The sequence below is a fragment of the Sciurus carolinensis genome, chromosome 13, assembly GCF_902686445.1.
Source record: "Sciurus carolinensis chromosome 13, mSciCar1.2, whole genome shotgun sequence".
Taxonomy (NCBI): domain Eukaryota; kingdom Metazoa; phylum Chordata; class Mammalia; order Rodentia; family Sciuridae; genus Sciurus; species Sciurus carolinensis.
This window is the reverse complement of record NC_062225.1, coordinates 94130826-94146571: the sequence shown is the minus strand read 5'-3', so window position 1 is coordinate 94146571 and position 15746 is coordinate 94130826. Positions and strand designations below refer to the sequence as shown.

At 56.1% G+C, this 15746-nt stretch overlaps 1 protein-coding gene across 1 annotated transcript in view; it reads left to right on the top strand.

Annotated features, from left to right (window-relative positions):
* Tpo (thyroid peroxidase) overlaps positions 1-12143 on the top strand; it is an 83692-nt gene extending 71549 nt beyond the window's left edge. Inside the window, exons 15-21 of the mRNA XM_047522150.1 lie at positions 1741-1858; positions 4379-4595; positions 5067-5153; positions 5231-5328; positions 7380-7494; positions 8085-8206; positions 12060-12143. Coding sequence (XP_047378106.1) covers positions 1741-1858; positions 4379-4595; positions 5067-5153; positions 5231-5328; positions 7380-7494; positions 8085-8206; positions 12060-12143 — 841 coding nt within the window. The remainder of the gene's footprint in view (positions 1-1740; positions 1859-4378; positions 4596-5066; positions 5154-5230; positions 5329-7379; positions 7495-8084; positions 8207-12059) is intronic.
* Positions 12144-15746: the final 3603 nt, after the last annotated feature.

Here is a 15746-nt window from a genome sequence, read left to right as displayed (position 1 = left end):
TGATTGCATGGCTGCTATGAAGGTCACCGATACCATCTACCAGGCATTTTGTGCATTCCCAGTACACAGTAGGTGCTCAGTCAGGGCTGGCCTCCGTTGTCATCAAATGCTTGAACCATCACAGCCGACCCCAGGGCTGCCCCTGTTAAAGGAAGTTCCCCTCCAGTGCCGAGCATGGTACCGCGGTGCTGACTGTCCACTGACTAAGAAACTCACCTCCTCGAGAAGAGATGGGGCAGGAGAGGTAGCTCAGGGGTGGGCCCATTGCCCGACCTGTGTGGGCCCTCAGTAGGAAGGGAGGGAGAGGAGAAAACAGGTGTTTAGGACTAGACCAAAGAAATCACACGAAGCAGAAAATATTCAGGTATCTGCAAAATATCACGTTGGGTGCCCAGTGTTGGGAGCATTACTGCAGGAAAATGACTTGTGAGTTCACTTCCCAGAGTGCATTTCTGCATCATGACTGCTTTACAGACCTGGGTTGGTTGTTGTACACAGTTTATTTATCTGAGTTTCTGCAGCATACACTTCAGATATAATCTTTTTGTTTTGCTGTTAAAGTATTAAAAAACAAACATTTTATTGCCTCACTGCCTAAAAATATATCAATTATCACCTAGTGATAATTCCTGCAGTGTCCTGTCCAGCTTGGCAGCCCCTCCGTATTTATCTATAGAGTAGGGCTCGTGTCCTTGTTTGATTTAACGACACATAGCCCTTTTGGGTGAACCAGAGAGCACTGGGCCTGCGTGGGGTCAAGTACTGAAAGCTAACGTTGCTGGTACAAGTTCCTGGTGGGCCCCAGGTGCCCTGGGGAGGGCTTTTTGGCTTTTACTTGTTTAATGAATCAAGTCAACCCATCATTTACAGTGAATAAGAATTGAAAATTTGAGCAAATACAAAAAGACCACCTTACATCTTGGAAAAAATAAAAATGTGTAAGGAAATTTGCCTCTAGGAGTTTTAGGTCTTGACTTTGCTGTTAAACACTAGGACATTGTTGAGCAATGTTTAAACTAAAAAAAGTAAACTACTGAGACGTGTAGCGTATTTACTGTCCACCTGTGGCCTGAAATAAGGTGGAGGTGTCATCCCTGTTAGAAAGCAGAGCAGGGCCTTGGCACCTGCCCTGACTCCACTCCGAGGCGCAGCCCGGAGCCGCAGCCCTCCACGGTGCCCCCCAGAGGCCGAGCCCGTGGGCTGCAACGGCTGCTGCCCCCGCAGCAGAAGAGCTGCCTGGAAAGACAGGAATGTGCCGTGTCCTCAGGAATGTTCCTTGACCTCCTCCTGCTGGGAACGTGCAGGACAGAGCTCCGGATGCAGGGCAGGGCTGTGGTCAGCAGCAGCAGCCTCCTCCCCAGGGGACGTCCTGAAGTGCAGAGCTGCAGGGGAGGCACAGGGAAGCCTGGAGCAGAGGGGACCGGGCAGTGGCTTGTGTCCAGTGAGGGGATGTCCTCCGAGTCGTGGTGGGTGGGGGTGGTGGAGTACTTCCCTGACCAGAGCAGCCCTGTCACAATGGCCCTGGCGTTTCTGGGCCAGACTTGTTCTCCCTGGAGGCTGGTGGAAACCACCACCATGCTGTCCGCCCAGCCACGGAAACCATTCCTTTGGCAGGAAGTCATGCCAGGCAGAAAGCACCCCACCACTTCCTTCCAGGCTCCTTTTGGGGAGCAGTCATGTCCACAGCCCCTCAGGGTCTTCCAAACACTGAGGGCAGTAACTGGACGTGTCTTACCACAGGTCACATTCAGATGCAAAATCCACACTGCCCATCCCTGAGAGAGACGCAGAAGGACATGGAGAACGTCGGGAAGTGGGGCCGGCCCAGCACCCGGCTGCAGCTGTGGACTCAGAGCAGGTGGGTGCACAGAGGTCCTGTTGGGCTGACGACACGCCGAGGGTCTCCCACCAAGCCCAGGACCTCAGTGCAGGCCCTCAGCCTTCACGTGCCATGCTTCGCAGGTCCTCCCTCCAATTTCACACGCAGTGTTCATGGGGAATGTACCGTGTCAGAAGTCGGACCTATCTTGTAAAACACTGCAAATGGAATCAGTAGGCCAGAGCTTGAGGTGGAAAATCCTTCCAACTGCACAAACCATTTCCAGACTCCAGCATTTGCTTCACCACCATCTGAATCCTGGCTGTAATAGTGACAGTGAATTCACAAAAGCAGAGAGAGATGTTGACTCGTGAATTTACTTTTTAAAATAGAGTAACTATAACTGTTAAGGCACTATTCCCAAATTCCCAAATAATTCTCCAGGTCTTTTGAAAGTGAAGACAAAGGCTTTATTGCTGGCCAGGGCCAGGAGCGCAGAGAACAAAGCAGTTCCACAACCCTCAACCCCGACTGGGGTAGCAACAAGCTTATAGGACTTAAAACCACAAAGAGGGGCAGGAGGCAAGAGAAGAAATTATAATTACAAGATTCATTTCATAAAAGTAGAAAATTACCAGGCTACAAAAGAAGTCACATTCTCAGAAATTACATCTTCAGAAGGGCAGAACTTAACATTCTCAGAAAAACAACCTTGCATTGGTCACACAGACCAAGGATACTGTGGTCAGGGTCAAGTGGATGGGGTTGGAGGTGTTGCCTTCTATGAGTGGGCTCATGTGGAAGGGGGCAGGTTCACACAGGTGAGGTGTCTGAACAAAAAGGGGCAAGTCTGCCTTACATACCCAGAGCAGAAAGTCTGTATTTGCTTTCTGGCAGTTTTACCTTTGGGACCACCCCAAGAGATGCTGTGTTTAGGCATCCCTTGTGAAGTTTGACTTTGAGTTTGCAGAAGCGAAGAGTGGACAGTGGTAGCAGGACTGGGTGGAGTGGAGGGTGTGGTTAGGAGCTCAGGTAACGCCAGGGGAGCAGTGAGTTGGAGATGGCTCCCACCTGGCGTGGGCTGTAGTGAGCTATAACATACTATGGATTTCACAGTTGCCGAAAGAACCGACTTTTAAACAAACATCTCACCACCAAAACTAAGTAGTGAGGTAGTGGATAAGTTAATTACCTCCATAGGTAAAATGCATCAGGTTTTACAACACAAATACGTATGATTAGTTGTCAATTAAATTAAGGTTTAAGCTAAAGAAGTCACTTGTACATCCACGGGGCCATCTGGACAGATCACCTCCGGCCAATGTGCAGGCCAGGGGAGTAAAGGTGCCCTGTGCCTTAGGTGAGCACAGCCCCTGGGGCTCTGCTGCAGAGCAGGAGACCTGCAGCTGCCAGCCCTCACCCACCTGCAGTGAGGGCTTCTCCAAGCTGTGCCCACAGCAGTGCTCTCCTGCCAAGGCAACGTCCACTCCCTCAGGATCAGCCTGACTGACAGGAGAGGGTGCTTCTGCTCAAGCCTTACCCACAGGGACGGCTCACCACGCCTTCCCTCCCCAGGAGCTGACCTGTGGGTCCCAGTTCCCTCTCTGTGAGTAGCAGCCTTTGCTGCTCTGGAATGCCAGCATCCTCAAGTGCAGGTCCCCAGCTGCCTCACCCAGACCCTCGGTGAACCTTGGTGTGGGAAACCTCTCAGCAGTCTGATGGGAAGCGGACGGTTCATCTCCTCGCTGGCCCCTGGTGACCTTGACTCCTGCTTCAGGCACCCCTGTGAAGAGCGTGTTTCTCTGGGAGCAAGATCAGATGCGATGGGAGTTTGTTCTGAGCTTCGTGCGAGAGGAACTGGAGAAGGCCCAAGACCCACAGGCTGCTGCTTCTGCTGAGCATGAACCAGCCTAGACCCTAGGTGCAAAGCAGTTCTGTTCAAACGTCCCCATTGAGACTTTTTGCCAAATAAAGGCACATCTGGCATTGCATTGTAGTTACTATACGGTGCAGACTAATAAATCATACAACCTTTAAGGGCTGTGTCTCACCCTTTTTTGTAAAGATTGTCTGACCTGTCCTGGAGAGTTTGCATTGAATGCACTTTCGTATCCTTAGGAATATGATTTCCACCATAACCACCCCAGGTGTACCAGCAACACTGAGGTGGTTCTCTGGCTTTGATTTCCCCTTCTGCCACGCTATCGACCCACTTCCCATTACTGTAACGAACACTGAGGTCGTCGACTTGGAGAAGGAAGGTTCCAGCTCCAGATCACAGCCCTACCGCTGTAGGCCTGTGGCGGGGCAGCACATCATGGTGAGAGCAGTACAGGGCAGAGCTGCCCCCATGGCTGGGACCGGGAAGAGAGCAGGAAGGACCAGGCCCCCACGGTGCCCCTCAAGGACACGCCACCAACGACCTGCAACCTTCCATTTGACCCCAGTTCCCCAGGGAGCTGTCCGGACCAGGCCTCTAACCTGTTGGCCTTTGGGACCCATTTCTCTCCCCCAGAGCTCCTTGTACACCAGCCTGGTTTCTCCCCCATCTGGCCACAGCTGCTGCTGCTGCTTCTGCACGGGGCACGTGGTGCACAGCCTCTGTGCCTCTCTCCTCTCTTCCTGCACTGGAACCCTGGCCTCCTGCAGGCCAGGGAGGAGAACAGTGATCCTGAGAAAGCAAGAGCCTTCAGGGCTCCTCCCGGAGTTGGGCTCCGAGTGGGTGGAATCCTGCCAGTCAGGACTCACCTGGGCTATGGCTTCTGGGTGGACCACGGTCTGACAGCACCACCTGCTGGGGAGTGTGGGGATAGCAGAGCCGCCACTTGCTTTCCTGCTGGTGTGTTTTGCTGGAAGCTTCTATTGGCCATTGTTTTCCAGGGTGCCAATTGGCACTTGTACACAGAAGTCTCTTTATCTTACCTGGATCTTTGTTTGCTGGCTTGTTTCTTAGAGCTAAACATGGCCAGTTCCTCATGCAACCATGGATGTGAAGACCAGGTTTCTTGTGGGCGGCTGAACTGGAGTGAGAGGGAGCATGGCAGAGCCTCTCCCAGCCGCAGCTGCGGCCACAGGATGGCTCCCGCAGAGCCACCCCGCTCCTTGGCTCTTGTCACTCCCTGCACACCTGCCGGTGGACTGAGCCTCCAGCAAGGAGCAGGAAGGACAGGTGGCCTCTCACTTGACTTCACCTGCACCAAGGCAAATCTACCTTCAGCCTGTTTGGTGCCCCCTGTGCCCCATGCAGTCCAGAGCCAGGGAGTAGGTGAGTGGGTGGGCGGGCACACAACCCCAGGGCAGCATGCCGGCCTGCGCTTCGGCATTGCCGCCCAAGGTAAGGCCTTGCGTGCGGCTGAGGTGGCAGACCTGCCTGGCGGGCTCTGAGATCTCCGCCTGACTTGCGCCTCACAGGGACACCGCAGCAGGTTCATCAGCAGCTGGGCATTGCCTCCTTCCCACTACAGGTGCACTGCGCTGCCCCAGCACCTCTCCTGCTCCGAGTGGTCGTGGTGTGTCGGATGCAGAGACCAGGAAAAGGCTGTTCTCCTGCCCCTTCAAGGGGCTGAGAAGTGCCACAGGGCCCCTATCATCCCACCAAGTGAGGGGGAAACGCAGGAAGATCATACCAAGAGAAACTCGTGCCTGGCTTGCCGTGGTGGCTACTAGACACAGAGAGTCGTAGTTGGTCTCCACGAAATTTTGGTCCATAAACCTTCAGGGAATCATGGTTCACTTAGAACACAGGTGAGGCTCCTAGCCCCTGGGGGTCCTCGAAGGAAAGGAGGGCACAGCAGAAAAGGAACTGGGGTCAGCACAGCCCAGTGCTGCTTCTGTGACCCCTGAGAGGACCCTAAGGCAGTTTCCTTGAACCAGTCATTCTCGGAGGCCACACCTGCTCCCTGTGGGCCCAGGACAGATGCCCCAGAACCCCACCATGGCCTGCAGCTTCAAGAGACCGGGAAGCGTAGAAGTGAGGACCCTCCCACCTTCTCCCACCCATCACAGAATCAAAATCTCGTCCCCCAGAGCAAGCCCTGGACCCCAGGGAGATCCTCCCCGGCCCTGACTTCCCTGGCAGGCACTCCTGTTGGATGTCCCCCAGGATCTCAGGGGAAGCCCCTGCCAGCATCACCAGGAGATCAGGGGCCACCCCTGTGAGCTGTTTCCACTCTCTTCGCTTCTTTCATCAGATTCAGCATGAAGACAGTCTCCCCGGGGCCATGGACTTCATTTCTGAAGGCCTGGGTCTCCCTCGGCTTTGGCTGGATGGACATGTTCTGCTTCTCCTGCTGGTCATCAGCAGGGAGCTGTCAGCACTGCTCTGGACAGAGGGGAGGAAACGCCCCTGCGGGCACGCCCAGCAGTGGTGGAGGAGCCAGGCAGTCTGTCCTGTCCATGGACTGCATGCTCCTGCAACATCCTCCCTCACGATTAATTTACTTTAAAAAACACTGAAAACACCAGGAAAGGCACAGTGTCCTTGACACCACCTGCAAGCGGAGTGAGAAGAGAGGAGCACTCAGTGGATTTGCACCCGTTAAGGACAATGGACCCTCCATCTCAAAGCTTTTCACAACTTAATTAGAAAATGATTTCCAACATTTAAGGAGAAAAAAATAACAATATCACACAAACTCCCAGAGAAGAGTACTCTTCATAACTTGTCTTCTGAAGGCAACGTGACCTTGTAGAAAACAGAGAAAAATGAAGCTTACACATCAAGCTTCCTCATGGTCGCAGACAAGCATCTCCAAGCAAAATGAGAAAATGGATAGGAAACTCTTTAAGAAGAAAAATGGGCCAACGGAGTTGACTAATGAAAGTTGACTTAGCACTTAAAATCACTCACAGCAACATAACGTGTTAACAGAATAAAAGACAAAGGTGTGAAGATATCAAGACATACAGAAATACCATGTAATAAAATCCAGCATCCAGCCATGATTCAAACAGGAGATGATTAAGAAAACACAGTTCCCATGGGCAGAGGCCGGTTTTCAGTGTGACACAGCACACCCATGGACATGCCACCCCTTCCTGAACAAGGCAGGGATTTCCAAGATCCCCTTCAGCCTCTTCCTGGAAACACCAAACAGTGCAACAGGGTAGAAGATAAATAAGCAATTAGTGCAGGAAATAGATCAATGAATGCTTCCTTACAAATAGAGGAACCGTGTCTGTGGAAAATCCAAAGGAACATGATAAACTCCTTTGGCGCTGATGAGTGAACATTTCAAGATTCTTGGCTGGACACCACGATTCTTTGTGTTTCTCTATTAGCATGGCATATCCCGAAAATGAAGTTTTAAAAAAGCATACAATAGCATAAAACCTATCGATACCAAAAAATAGGCCTAACGAAAATGCATAAGAGCCTTATAAAAGTCTGCAAACATTACTGAAACCCATCAAAGGACTCAGCAATAGGTACAGGAAAACACCATATTCATGAATCAGAGGATTAAAGTTGTAAAATTGTCATTGAGTCCCCAAAATTTATAGATTGAATATACTACCAATCAAAATTTCTGAAACCTCCTCTCTGTGTTTTTTGTAAAAGGGACAAACTGACACTGAAGCAGTGTGGAAAGGCACACTGAGCCAGTTTGCAGACCTGCAGCAGTTTCACCCTGAGTTGCAGCACGGCACAGGCCAGCAAGACCCCTGCATCCAAGGTGCTGCGGGCCACAGGGACAGCCGGCCTTCCAAATGTGGACAAAGGTCAGCGGAAGTGAATGAACCTGGCCCCCGCAGCCTGCTGTATTTAGGGCCATTTCCAAGCTCACCACAGAACTGGACAGGAAAGGTGAGGTCATCACATTCCTGGAGACTACGCAAAGGAAAAGCTACTGCCCACCAAGGTTCCCAAGCGGGACACAATGGGCCCACAGGACGAGGCTGATGAGTGGGACGTGGCTAACCATTAGCTTCTGTTCAGCAAGGCACTGTCAGGAGAATGACAGGCACAACCAAGAGGTGGCTTCTGGGATGCAGGTCTCTGAAAAGTGACGTCCAGAACAGACAGAGACGACTACTGACCACTACAAGGAGACCTCACCAGAGAAGATATCCAAAGGCTGACAAGCACCCAAGGAGCTCCGCTCACTAGTGATGCGAGGTGCTGTCTGCCAGGTGGAGCGCACTGTGCTCCTGGACCTGCCTTTCAGGGCTCTCAGTACCCCAGCTGCGGAAGAGGATGGCCTGGAGCTCTCTTCTGGTGGGAACTCCAGTTGGTGAAATCCCCTGGCCGTCCCTTGTGTGGCAGGACGTGGAAATGCCTTGATCCCCAGCGAAGTGCGCTGTCAGGTGCAGCAGAAGACCTGCTCGCACCTCACGACCCACAACAGCATAGCACAACAGCAGGCAGTTCTGGATTGGTGGAACAAGGTGCGGTCTGTTCCACGTGACCACAAACAGACCGCGTGCACCCAAGGCCCCGTAAATGGACAGTAACAGAAGAACGACTCTGTAGAGTGTGGTTTCAATCGCGTCAAACTCACAAGTAGGCAGAGCTGATCTGTGTGACACAGGAGTTTTGGTCACTTCGGGAAGGTGTCCAGCGCCCGGGGCGTTGATGGAGTGGTGCTCCCCACAGAGCGTCCACAGTCAAGTTGCCGGAGCTCTAAGAGGAGAGCCCAGGTGTTGCTGCCCACGTGTCAGCGCTGACAGAAAGACCCTGCAGTCCAGCTCTGGGTTTGCTCTGGAAATGCTTTGCTCCTTTACAGGACAGACTCGCCTAACACAGGAAGCCCAGGAAATTTCTCTCCAAAGAACGTGTACAGTCGGGGCAGAGCAGAGGAGGCACCTGGCCTGAGCAGAGCCCTGAGCAGAGCCCAGTCGTCCTCGAGTTGCTCGAGGTGCCATCTGACCAGACCCAGCTGTTCTAAGCACCTGGGTCTCGGGCATCTGTGGGCATTCGCCCCAGGGAGGAAGCATGGACCCACAGTGCAGGAGCTTACTGATGGCCTCCCAAGCACGTGGCAGCTGACCAAGGCCATTTCGAACGAATGGCAAGTGGGGTGCCCACTGCTCCTGCATGAAAGAGGCGGACTGCGAAGCTGAGCTCCCGCATCTGCTTCTCCTCCGCAGCCCTCCCTTGTCCTTAAACTCCCCTCCAGGCCCCGGGACCAAATCCGGCTGGTGGTTCAGGACGTCCCTAGAACTTCCAAAGAAAACACTGCTCGACTGCGCCGTCCAGACCTAGAAAACAGCAAGATGTCAGCACAGAATCCAGTTCCTTGGGAGAAGTCCCGGTCGCTGCCCTCTCCCGTCCTGAGAAGGGTGCTGCACAGTCCTGTTCCATCCTGCTGCCTCTGGCCTGCTGTGGCCATCTGGTGTCTGCCAGGGCTTCCTGACAGCCACACTTTATCCTGCTGCTCAAATACAGGAGGTGATAGAAGCCTGGGGGTTGTACGCTGTTCTTGGCTCTGTAGGTTTCTGTGGGCAGGACTCCCCTGGAAGCTTTGTACCCACAGAGGCTTTCCTGGAAGTTCACCCCCAAATCACAGGCACCTTCCCTGCTCTGCTTATTTTTTCTGTTGCAAACTGCCCTTCCCAGGTCTGGCAGCTGGCGCAGAGAGAGGAAAGAATATACTGTCTTTCAGCTTCATCTTGGAAACTCTGGGGTCTGCTTCCCCAGCCCCTAGCCTGTGGCTGGAGTGTCAGGGTCCTGTGCAGAGGCTGCCACGGGCAGAACAGCCTTGCTCTGTGGGGCCACCCGGCTTCTGAGCACTGCGGGCAGAACGGAAGGGAACCAGACCCTGGTGGGAGGCCACGCCCGTGTCACCCCGAGGTCTTCTTCAGCCGGGCTCACCTGCTGCCCATGAGCACGTTCGCTGCTCCCTGACCAGGGGGGCAGCCCTCAGCACACCGTCTTCCCACTGCCGGTCACCCTCCTGGGCTGCTGAGACTGGGACTGGACTCGGCAGCAGTGGGAGCTCGAGGAGCTGGTCTTCCCCTGCTGCCCCTCCTCTTGCTCCTGGCTTGTCCCCATGTCCTCTTATTTCACAAGTACTTAACAAGCACCTCAGGGCCTCCTGGGTCTCAGTCCTTGTGCGCAGCCTGGTACAATCCCCTAGGAATCCTGTGCAGCAGAGGAGCCAGGAAGGGAGAGAAGGAAAAGATACAACGTGACAGAAGGAGCAGAAGCTCCTCTCTGGTCCTCCCCGCAGGTGATCAAAGCTGTGCCATTGATCCCAGCATCGCGAGTGACCCACGGGCAAGGGCAGAGGAAGGGCCTCGTGAGCTTCCCACTGCCTGTCTGGGCGTTTGTACAGACCAGCTCAGGAAGCGAGTTCGTCAGAAGCACCCGGGCCCAGCTTGGCAGGTCGCCGGCCTTCAGGCCCCATGACATTAGGAGGAGGAGGGTCCTGCTCCCGCACCTCAGCTTCTCGGGACCACTGCACCTTCTTCACACCCATGGAGCCGCCGCCTGAACTCGCTGGGAGCTTTCTCCACACCATCTGTGGTCCTCTGGGGCTGGGGTGGCACGCGGCTGGCCCTGTGCCCAGCCGTGCCTGGCGCCTCTCTGCCCCCTTCCTCTGTGCCTGGAGCTCGGTGGGCATGTGAAGAACAGGACCTGCTCCCTCTTCAGAGGCCACTCCCCTTTCTCCTCCCCCAGCTGTGCACAGGTGTGACTTCGGGTGGAAAGGGTCCAGAGGGGAGTGTGAGGAGAGAGGGTTCCACTGTCCAGGGCAGGAGGGAGGCCACCCAGGCCGTCTCTCCCGGGCCCATGTGGACATGTGCTCAATGTTGCTGCTTCTCGTGGTCAGAGCACACTGTGGACCCTGCCCCTCCATGGGAATGACCTCCCCCCTCCGCCCTCCCCTGCCAACCTGGTGGGCTCTGCAAAGCTGTGCAGGAAAGCCTCCATGGGCAGGTCCTGCCACCTCAGTGCTGTGGACATGCCCACCATGGCCAACCTCACACTCTGTGGGCATCCCAGATCTGGGAGTTGGGACAGAGGAGCAGGACTGGAAGTGGGGGCCACTGGTGAGGTCAGAGGCAGGAGGTGGGGACAGGGTGGACTGTCCTGCAGAGATCACCCTGGCAAGTTAGGAAAACTTCTGACCAGCCTCAGTCCCTCTCCTCTGCCTCCCCAGCTTCATCCTGACTCCCCACGCCTCCTCCTTGGGGAGGGGTGGTTGCAGAAGGCCTGCCTTGTGGAGACCCAGGGAGGACATCCGGAGCCCAGGGTGGGGGGGAGCCAGGGCCCAAGGTGCTGGGCAGCTTCCCTGGGGGCCTCACCACCACCAGGACCATGTGTCCACTCCTGAGCACCCCTCACTGTCCCTCCACCATCCAGGTTGGCCACACCTCAAGGCAGTGTCCAGGTCTCTTGCTGGTGGAGCCTTCCTGGGCCAACTTCACATCCAGGCGTGGAGCACGCCCTGTACCCCATCGGGTCAGCCTTGCTGCCCCTAAGCATTGTGTCCTGGGTGCTCTGCTTCCTCCCTGCCAAGCCCTCCCAGGAGAGGGCTGTGCACACCCCATTCCATATCCCAGGGCCCTCCCAGCTCCTGGGAGAGACGCAAGCAGAGGGTGTTGGAGAACTGCTGCTCGAAACATCCACTTCTGATGACCAGCACCCAGGCCATAGAAATGTCCCCCAGGAAGGGGTTTCCAGGGCACTGGTGCATCCAGAGACTCCTGGCCTAGATGGCCACTCACCAACTGGGTATGAGACCTCCTGGCTGTGCTTCCTGTCTGTCAAGCTCTGATGCTTTGAAAGGTCTGAGTGGTGGTTTAGTCTCGGCTTGGTTTTGTTTTTCCAAGGGACCCTGAGCTGTCCATCTCAGGTCCAGCGAAGAGGTCCTGTTCACTGGCTCTCTAACCGCTGTGAAAGCACGCGCCCAGCCTCCTGATGAGCCCCTGCAGTTTGAGAAAATAATGGGGAGCAGCCTCTGCTTTGGTACACCAGTACTGGGCAGGGCCCGAGGTGCCCCTGATCCTGGTGCATCTCCTCTGCTTCACCTTGTCACCTCCTGGGCGAGAGCTGAGGGCGGCACCCCAGGGTCAGGAGGAAGGGCCAGAGCAAGAGGAGCCACTTGAGGGCCTTGGTCCCAAGGCCCTGTGGTGACAGCAGCACCTGTAGTTGTCCCGTGTCCTTCTGCTGCACAGCCCAAACCCGTGACCAAAAAGATGTTTAGAATCCAACTACGCCTTGGGAACTCTCCAGGACATGGGCCTGGGCACCTAGATGTCCTGAAACCCTGGTCATGATTCTCCAGTGCTTAAGCAGTCTGGGAAGAACGAGCAGCAGTCAGAACAGGACAGCTTTTGGATCAAGCAGAAGATTTCTCAAGGGACTGTGGCCGACCACTGAAGGGATACAGTCCCTCCAGGGCTGACTCTTCATCACTGGGTCAGCAGAGGCACGTGACCTCTTCAGGGGACAACATGTTCCAGGGCCAGATAACTGACAGTCCTCAGACCCTGAGTCTGCCTGCGGGAACAGCCTGGCAGGTTCTGGCGCAGGCGGAGTCCAGCACAGTGGGACAGGCTTCAGCGGGAGGGACACACAGGAGAGAGGGGTTGTCACCTCCGGATGCACCAGTGCCAAGCGCCCAAGGTTCACGCGGATGTCCACCGTGAGGGCTGGTCCTCCCAGGCTGGACCTGAGCGTTGTGCCCCATGCCCTCTTGATGCTGCAGGTGACTTGAGAGCATTTCTTAGGAGGAGGTGTCCTTGGCCTCAGAGCTGCATAGACTTGAGGCAAGGCCATTCCTCTGCCCCCATGTGCCCTGCTCCAGGGTCGGTGCAGTCCCGTGGCCATTAGAAAAAGCCTGGATGCCCAGGGAGACAGTGGAACCCCTATGCCTTCCCCTGAGAGTGAAGGAGGCCTGCACCTGTGAGAGGGCCTCTCCCAAGAGGGACCCTGGGGTGTGTCACAGGGACCACTCCACGGGAGCCTGTCGCAGGTCTGTTCCTGCCCCTGGCCCGCCATGAGGCAGGTGCTCCACTAGGGGGCGATGGCGGTTTGCTGCACTGGTGGAAGAAGACCAGACCCCGGCTCACCTCTGCCCTTGAAGCACCAGCTCCCATGCCCACCCACTTTTATTCAGGGCACCCCCCCCCCATCTGCAACAGCTGGCCCATGTTCTGCCGGCCTTCTGGAAACGGCTCAGCTGAGACTTTCCAGGCCAACCCAGAAACAACCCCCAGGGGCTGGAGTGGAGAACAAGGCCTTTTGTGGAAGAGGGTCTCGTGGGGAGTGGCCTCCCGTCTGTGGGTCCTCCCTGCCGGCGGGCTGGCTCGGGGCTGCCAGGCCACAGGCTTCCCACGCAGCCCAGACCTGGGCTCAAGCTCAGGATGCATAGGAGCCCCTGCAGACCCTGCCCTGTGGATGAGGGCGTGGCGGCTGCTCTGCAGGAAGCCGGCCTGCCCCTGGGCCGCGGAGGGAGCAGGTGTGCTCCCTGTCCTCCGGGCTGTGCCATCGCGCACGTGGGTCCTCACCCATCTCCCAGTAAGGCAACTGACTCCATCTCTTCCCAAGACTCCAGTGGCCTGGAACCCGGTCTCCGTCTTCCTCTGCAGCCCTGAGAAGGGCCCCCAGGCCCTGGGAGGTGCACCCCTACCTGCGCTGACCAGCGACCAGAAGCCACTGAAGACCCCTGGGCTCAGCTCTCTCCCTGGAGCATGGAGTGCTGCAGGGCCTGCCCACGTGTCTCTCCTCGCTCGCCCCAGAGTTGCAGGTGGGAACTTCAAGCCAGGCAGGGCAAAGTCCTGCAGGGTGTCCTGATGCCCCAGCGCTGCTCAGCACCACATGCACAGGCGCAGAGAGGAGCCCGAAAGTCCTACCTGAAGCCACCCTGCAACTGGAGAGGGAGGCCAGGCCAGGGGCCCGGGTTCTTTCTGCTCCTGGTGCAAGAGGGAAATGTGGCCTGCCTTCCGGGCTTCAGCCCCAGCCTGGCCCAAGATGTCACGTGACAATGATTTGGGGCAGGTCTTCAGAGAGGTGATCCGTTAAGTGCGGTCACTAGGGAGGCCCTGATCCAGTGTGACTGGAGCGGGACAACAGCAGGGGAGGCCTCAGGAGGGCCAGCCTGCCTACGTCCTCCCCTGATTCCAGGCCTACGAGAGGGGCGCTCTGGCTGCTTCTGCTAGGGCAGCCCACCACGGCCTGCATGTGACCCGAGTGTCCCCCAGACTTCCCGCATGGCACACTAATCCCCCAAGAGTACTGAGAGGAGCCAACTTCATCTGACTGTGGAGTGCAGAGGGTCAGGGTCAGTCAAGGTCACCGAGGACCCACCCTTGGATCCTGGTGGCTTCACAGGAAGGAGAGCCATCGCAGGGTGCACACACAGGCACACACATGCTTCCTGTCCTCCTGTGGGATGTGCCACCTTGGGATAGCAAGAGCTACCCCAGATGTGGCCCCTCCACCTTGGCCCTCCGGAACCAAGACCAAACAGACCTCTTTTCTTTATGACTCCCCAGCCTCTGGCACTATTAGTGGCAACAGAAAACAGACTACCAAGCCGATCAACGTGATACCTGTAAAATATTAAGATGGGAGGCTGCGACGGCCAGGGCTGCACCACACCTTGTCCAGGCACAGGCCTGGAGGAGGGTGAGGGGAGCTCTCCATCCAGGCAGAGCCTGCTGGAAGCTGCCTGGCCCCTCCTCGACTGGAGGAAGCTTTAACCTGGCCTGTCCAGGCCCAGGGAGTAGAAGGCATCACCAGCCTCTCCCTGTAGCAGCTGCGGCCACGGAGCACACGGCCTGTGCTCAGGACAACAGGGATCGCCAGAGTTCTAGGCCCATAGGAGAAAGAGAAGGGCCCAGTGATCTCTGTCCATAGGATGGACCATGGCTGCTACCAGTGAAGTGGGGCCCCTTGCTGGCCCATCACAGGGAGCCCCACGCTCCTCTCACTCTGCTTTCTGAATTTCCGGACAGAAATCTGACCCCAAGCAATGCAAAAGAAATTCTAGTAGGACTGCCCCAAAGGCTTGAGGGCCAGAGCATGTGGATGGGCAGACAGAAGTGCTGGTCACACCCAGCAGCATGCCCCACAGGCCCTAAGGTGACTTATGTGCCCACTAAGTTACTGTGAGTTGACCCAGATCAGAGGAGCCCTGCAGGAAGTGCGTGACATGAGGCCACACCCTAGTCCACTGAGCTCCCATGGAAGTGACCAGGCTGCCCTGCAGGAAGGGCCTGCACCTGAGGCAGCATGGCCAACTGAGCCAGTCCCACAGCTGTGTGCTGGACGGCAGAGGAGACACCCAGCCCAGGGGAGCACACAGGAGGATGCCCATCTGCCCCAGAGGGCCTCTGGGCCTCAGCCTGGCCCCCTGCAGGGCGTGAGGGCTGGTGCCACAGACCCCAACTGACTTGCTTCTCTGTCCTGGCACCTGTGGGGCCCAGAGACACCCAGGAAGCTTCCTGTACCCTACGTCACCCCTGGTTTGCTTCTTGAACAACTACCGAGAGCAATCGCGGCAAAGTGAGTCCCTGTTCCCAGTCTGCCTGTCACAGAGACTGTGAGGCAGAGCTAAGTGGACGAAGCTGCAGGGTCAGCAGAGGTCTCCCTCCAGCAAAGGCTCCTTGAGATGGGTTGCTTTCCAGTCCTGTGCTGGGTGCCAAGAATCTGGGGTGAAAAGTCTGATCCTCTTCAAAGAACGTCAATTTCAGACAAAATTACAGAGAAAGCAATTTGTGGCGACGTTCTCTTTTCTGTCTGTCAGAATCTGGGCAATTTCACAGGCAGAAAGCAGGTTTCTCAGCCCATCTTGCAGACAGGAGAGGCTTTGTGCAGAGAGATGAAAATGGAGGTTTCTGGGTATGAACCTCTTAAGTGGGGGCAAACCCAGCTGCTGGGAACACATTTTCTTTTGGCTCTTGTCTTTTTCTGGATCAAGCAGAAAATGGCAGGAGCCCCGGAAGCCACCTTGAGAACATGGACCCGGGGCCTGGCCAT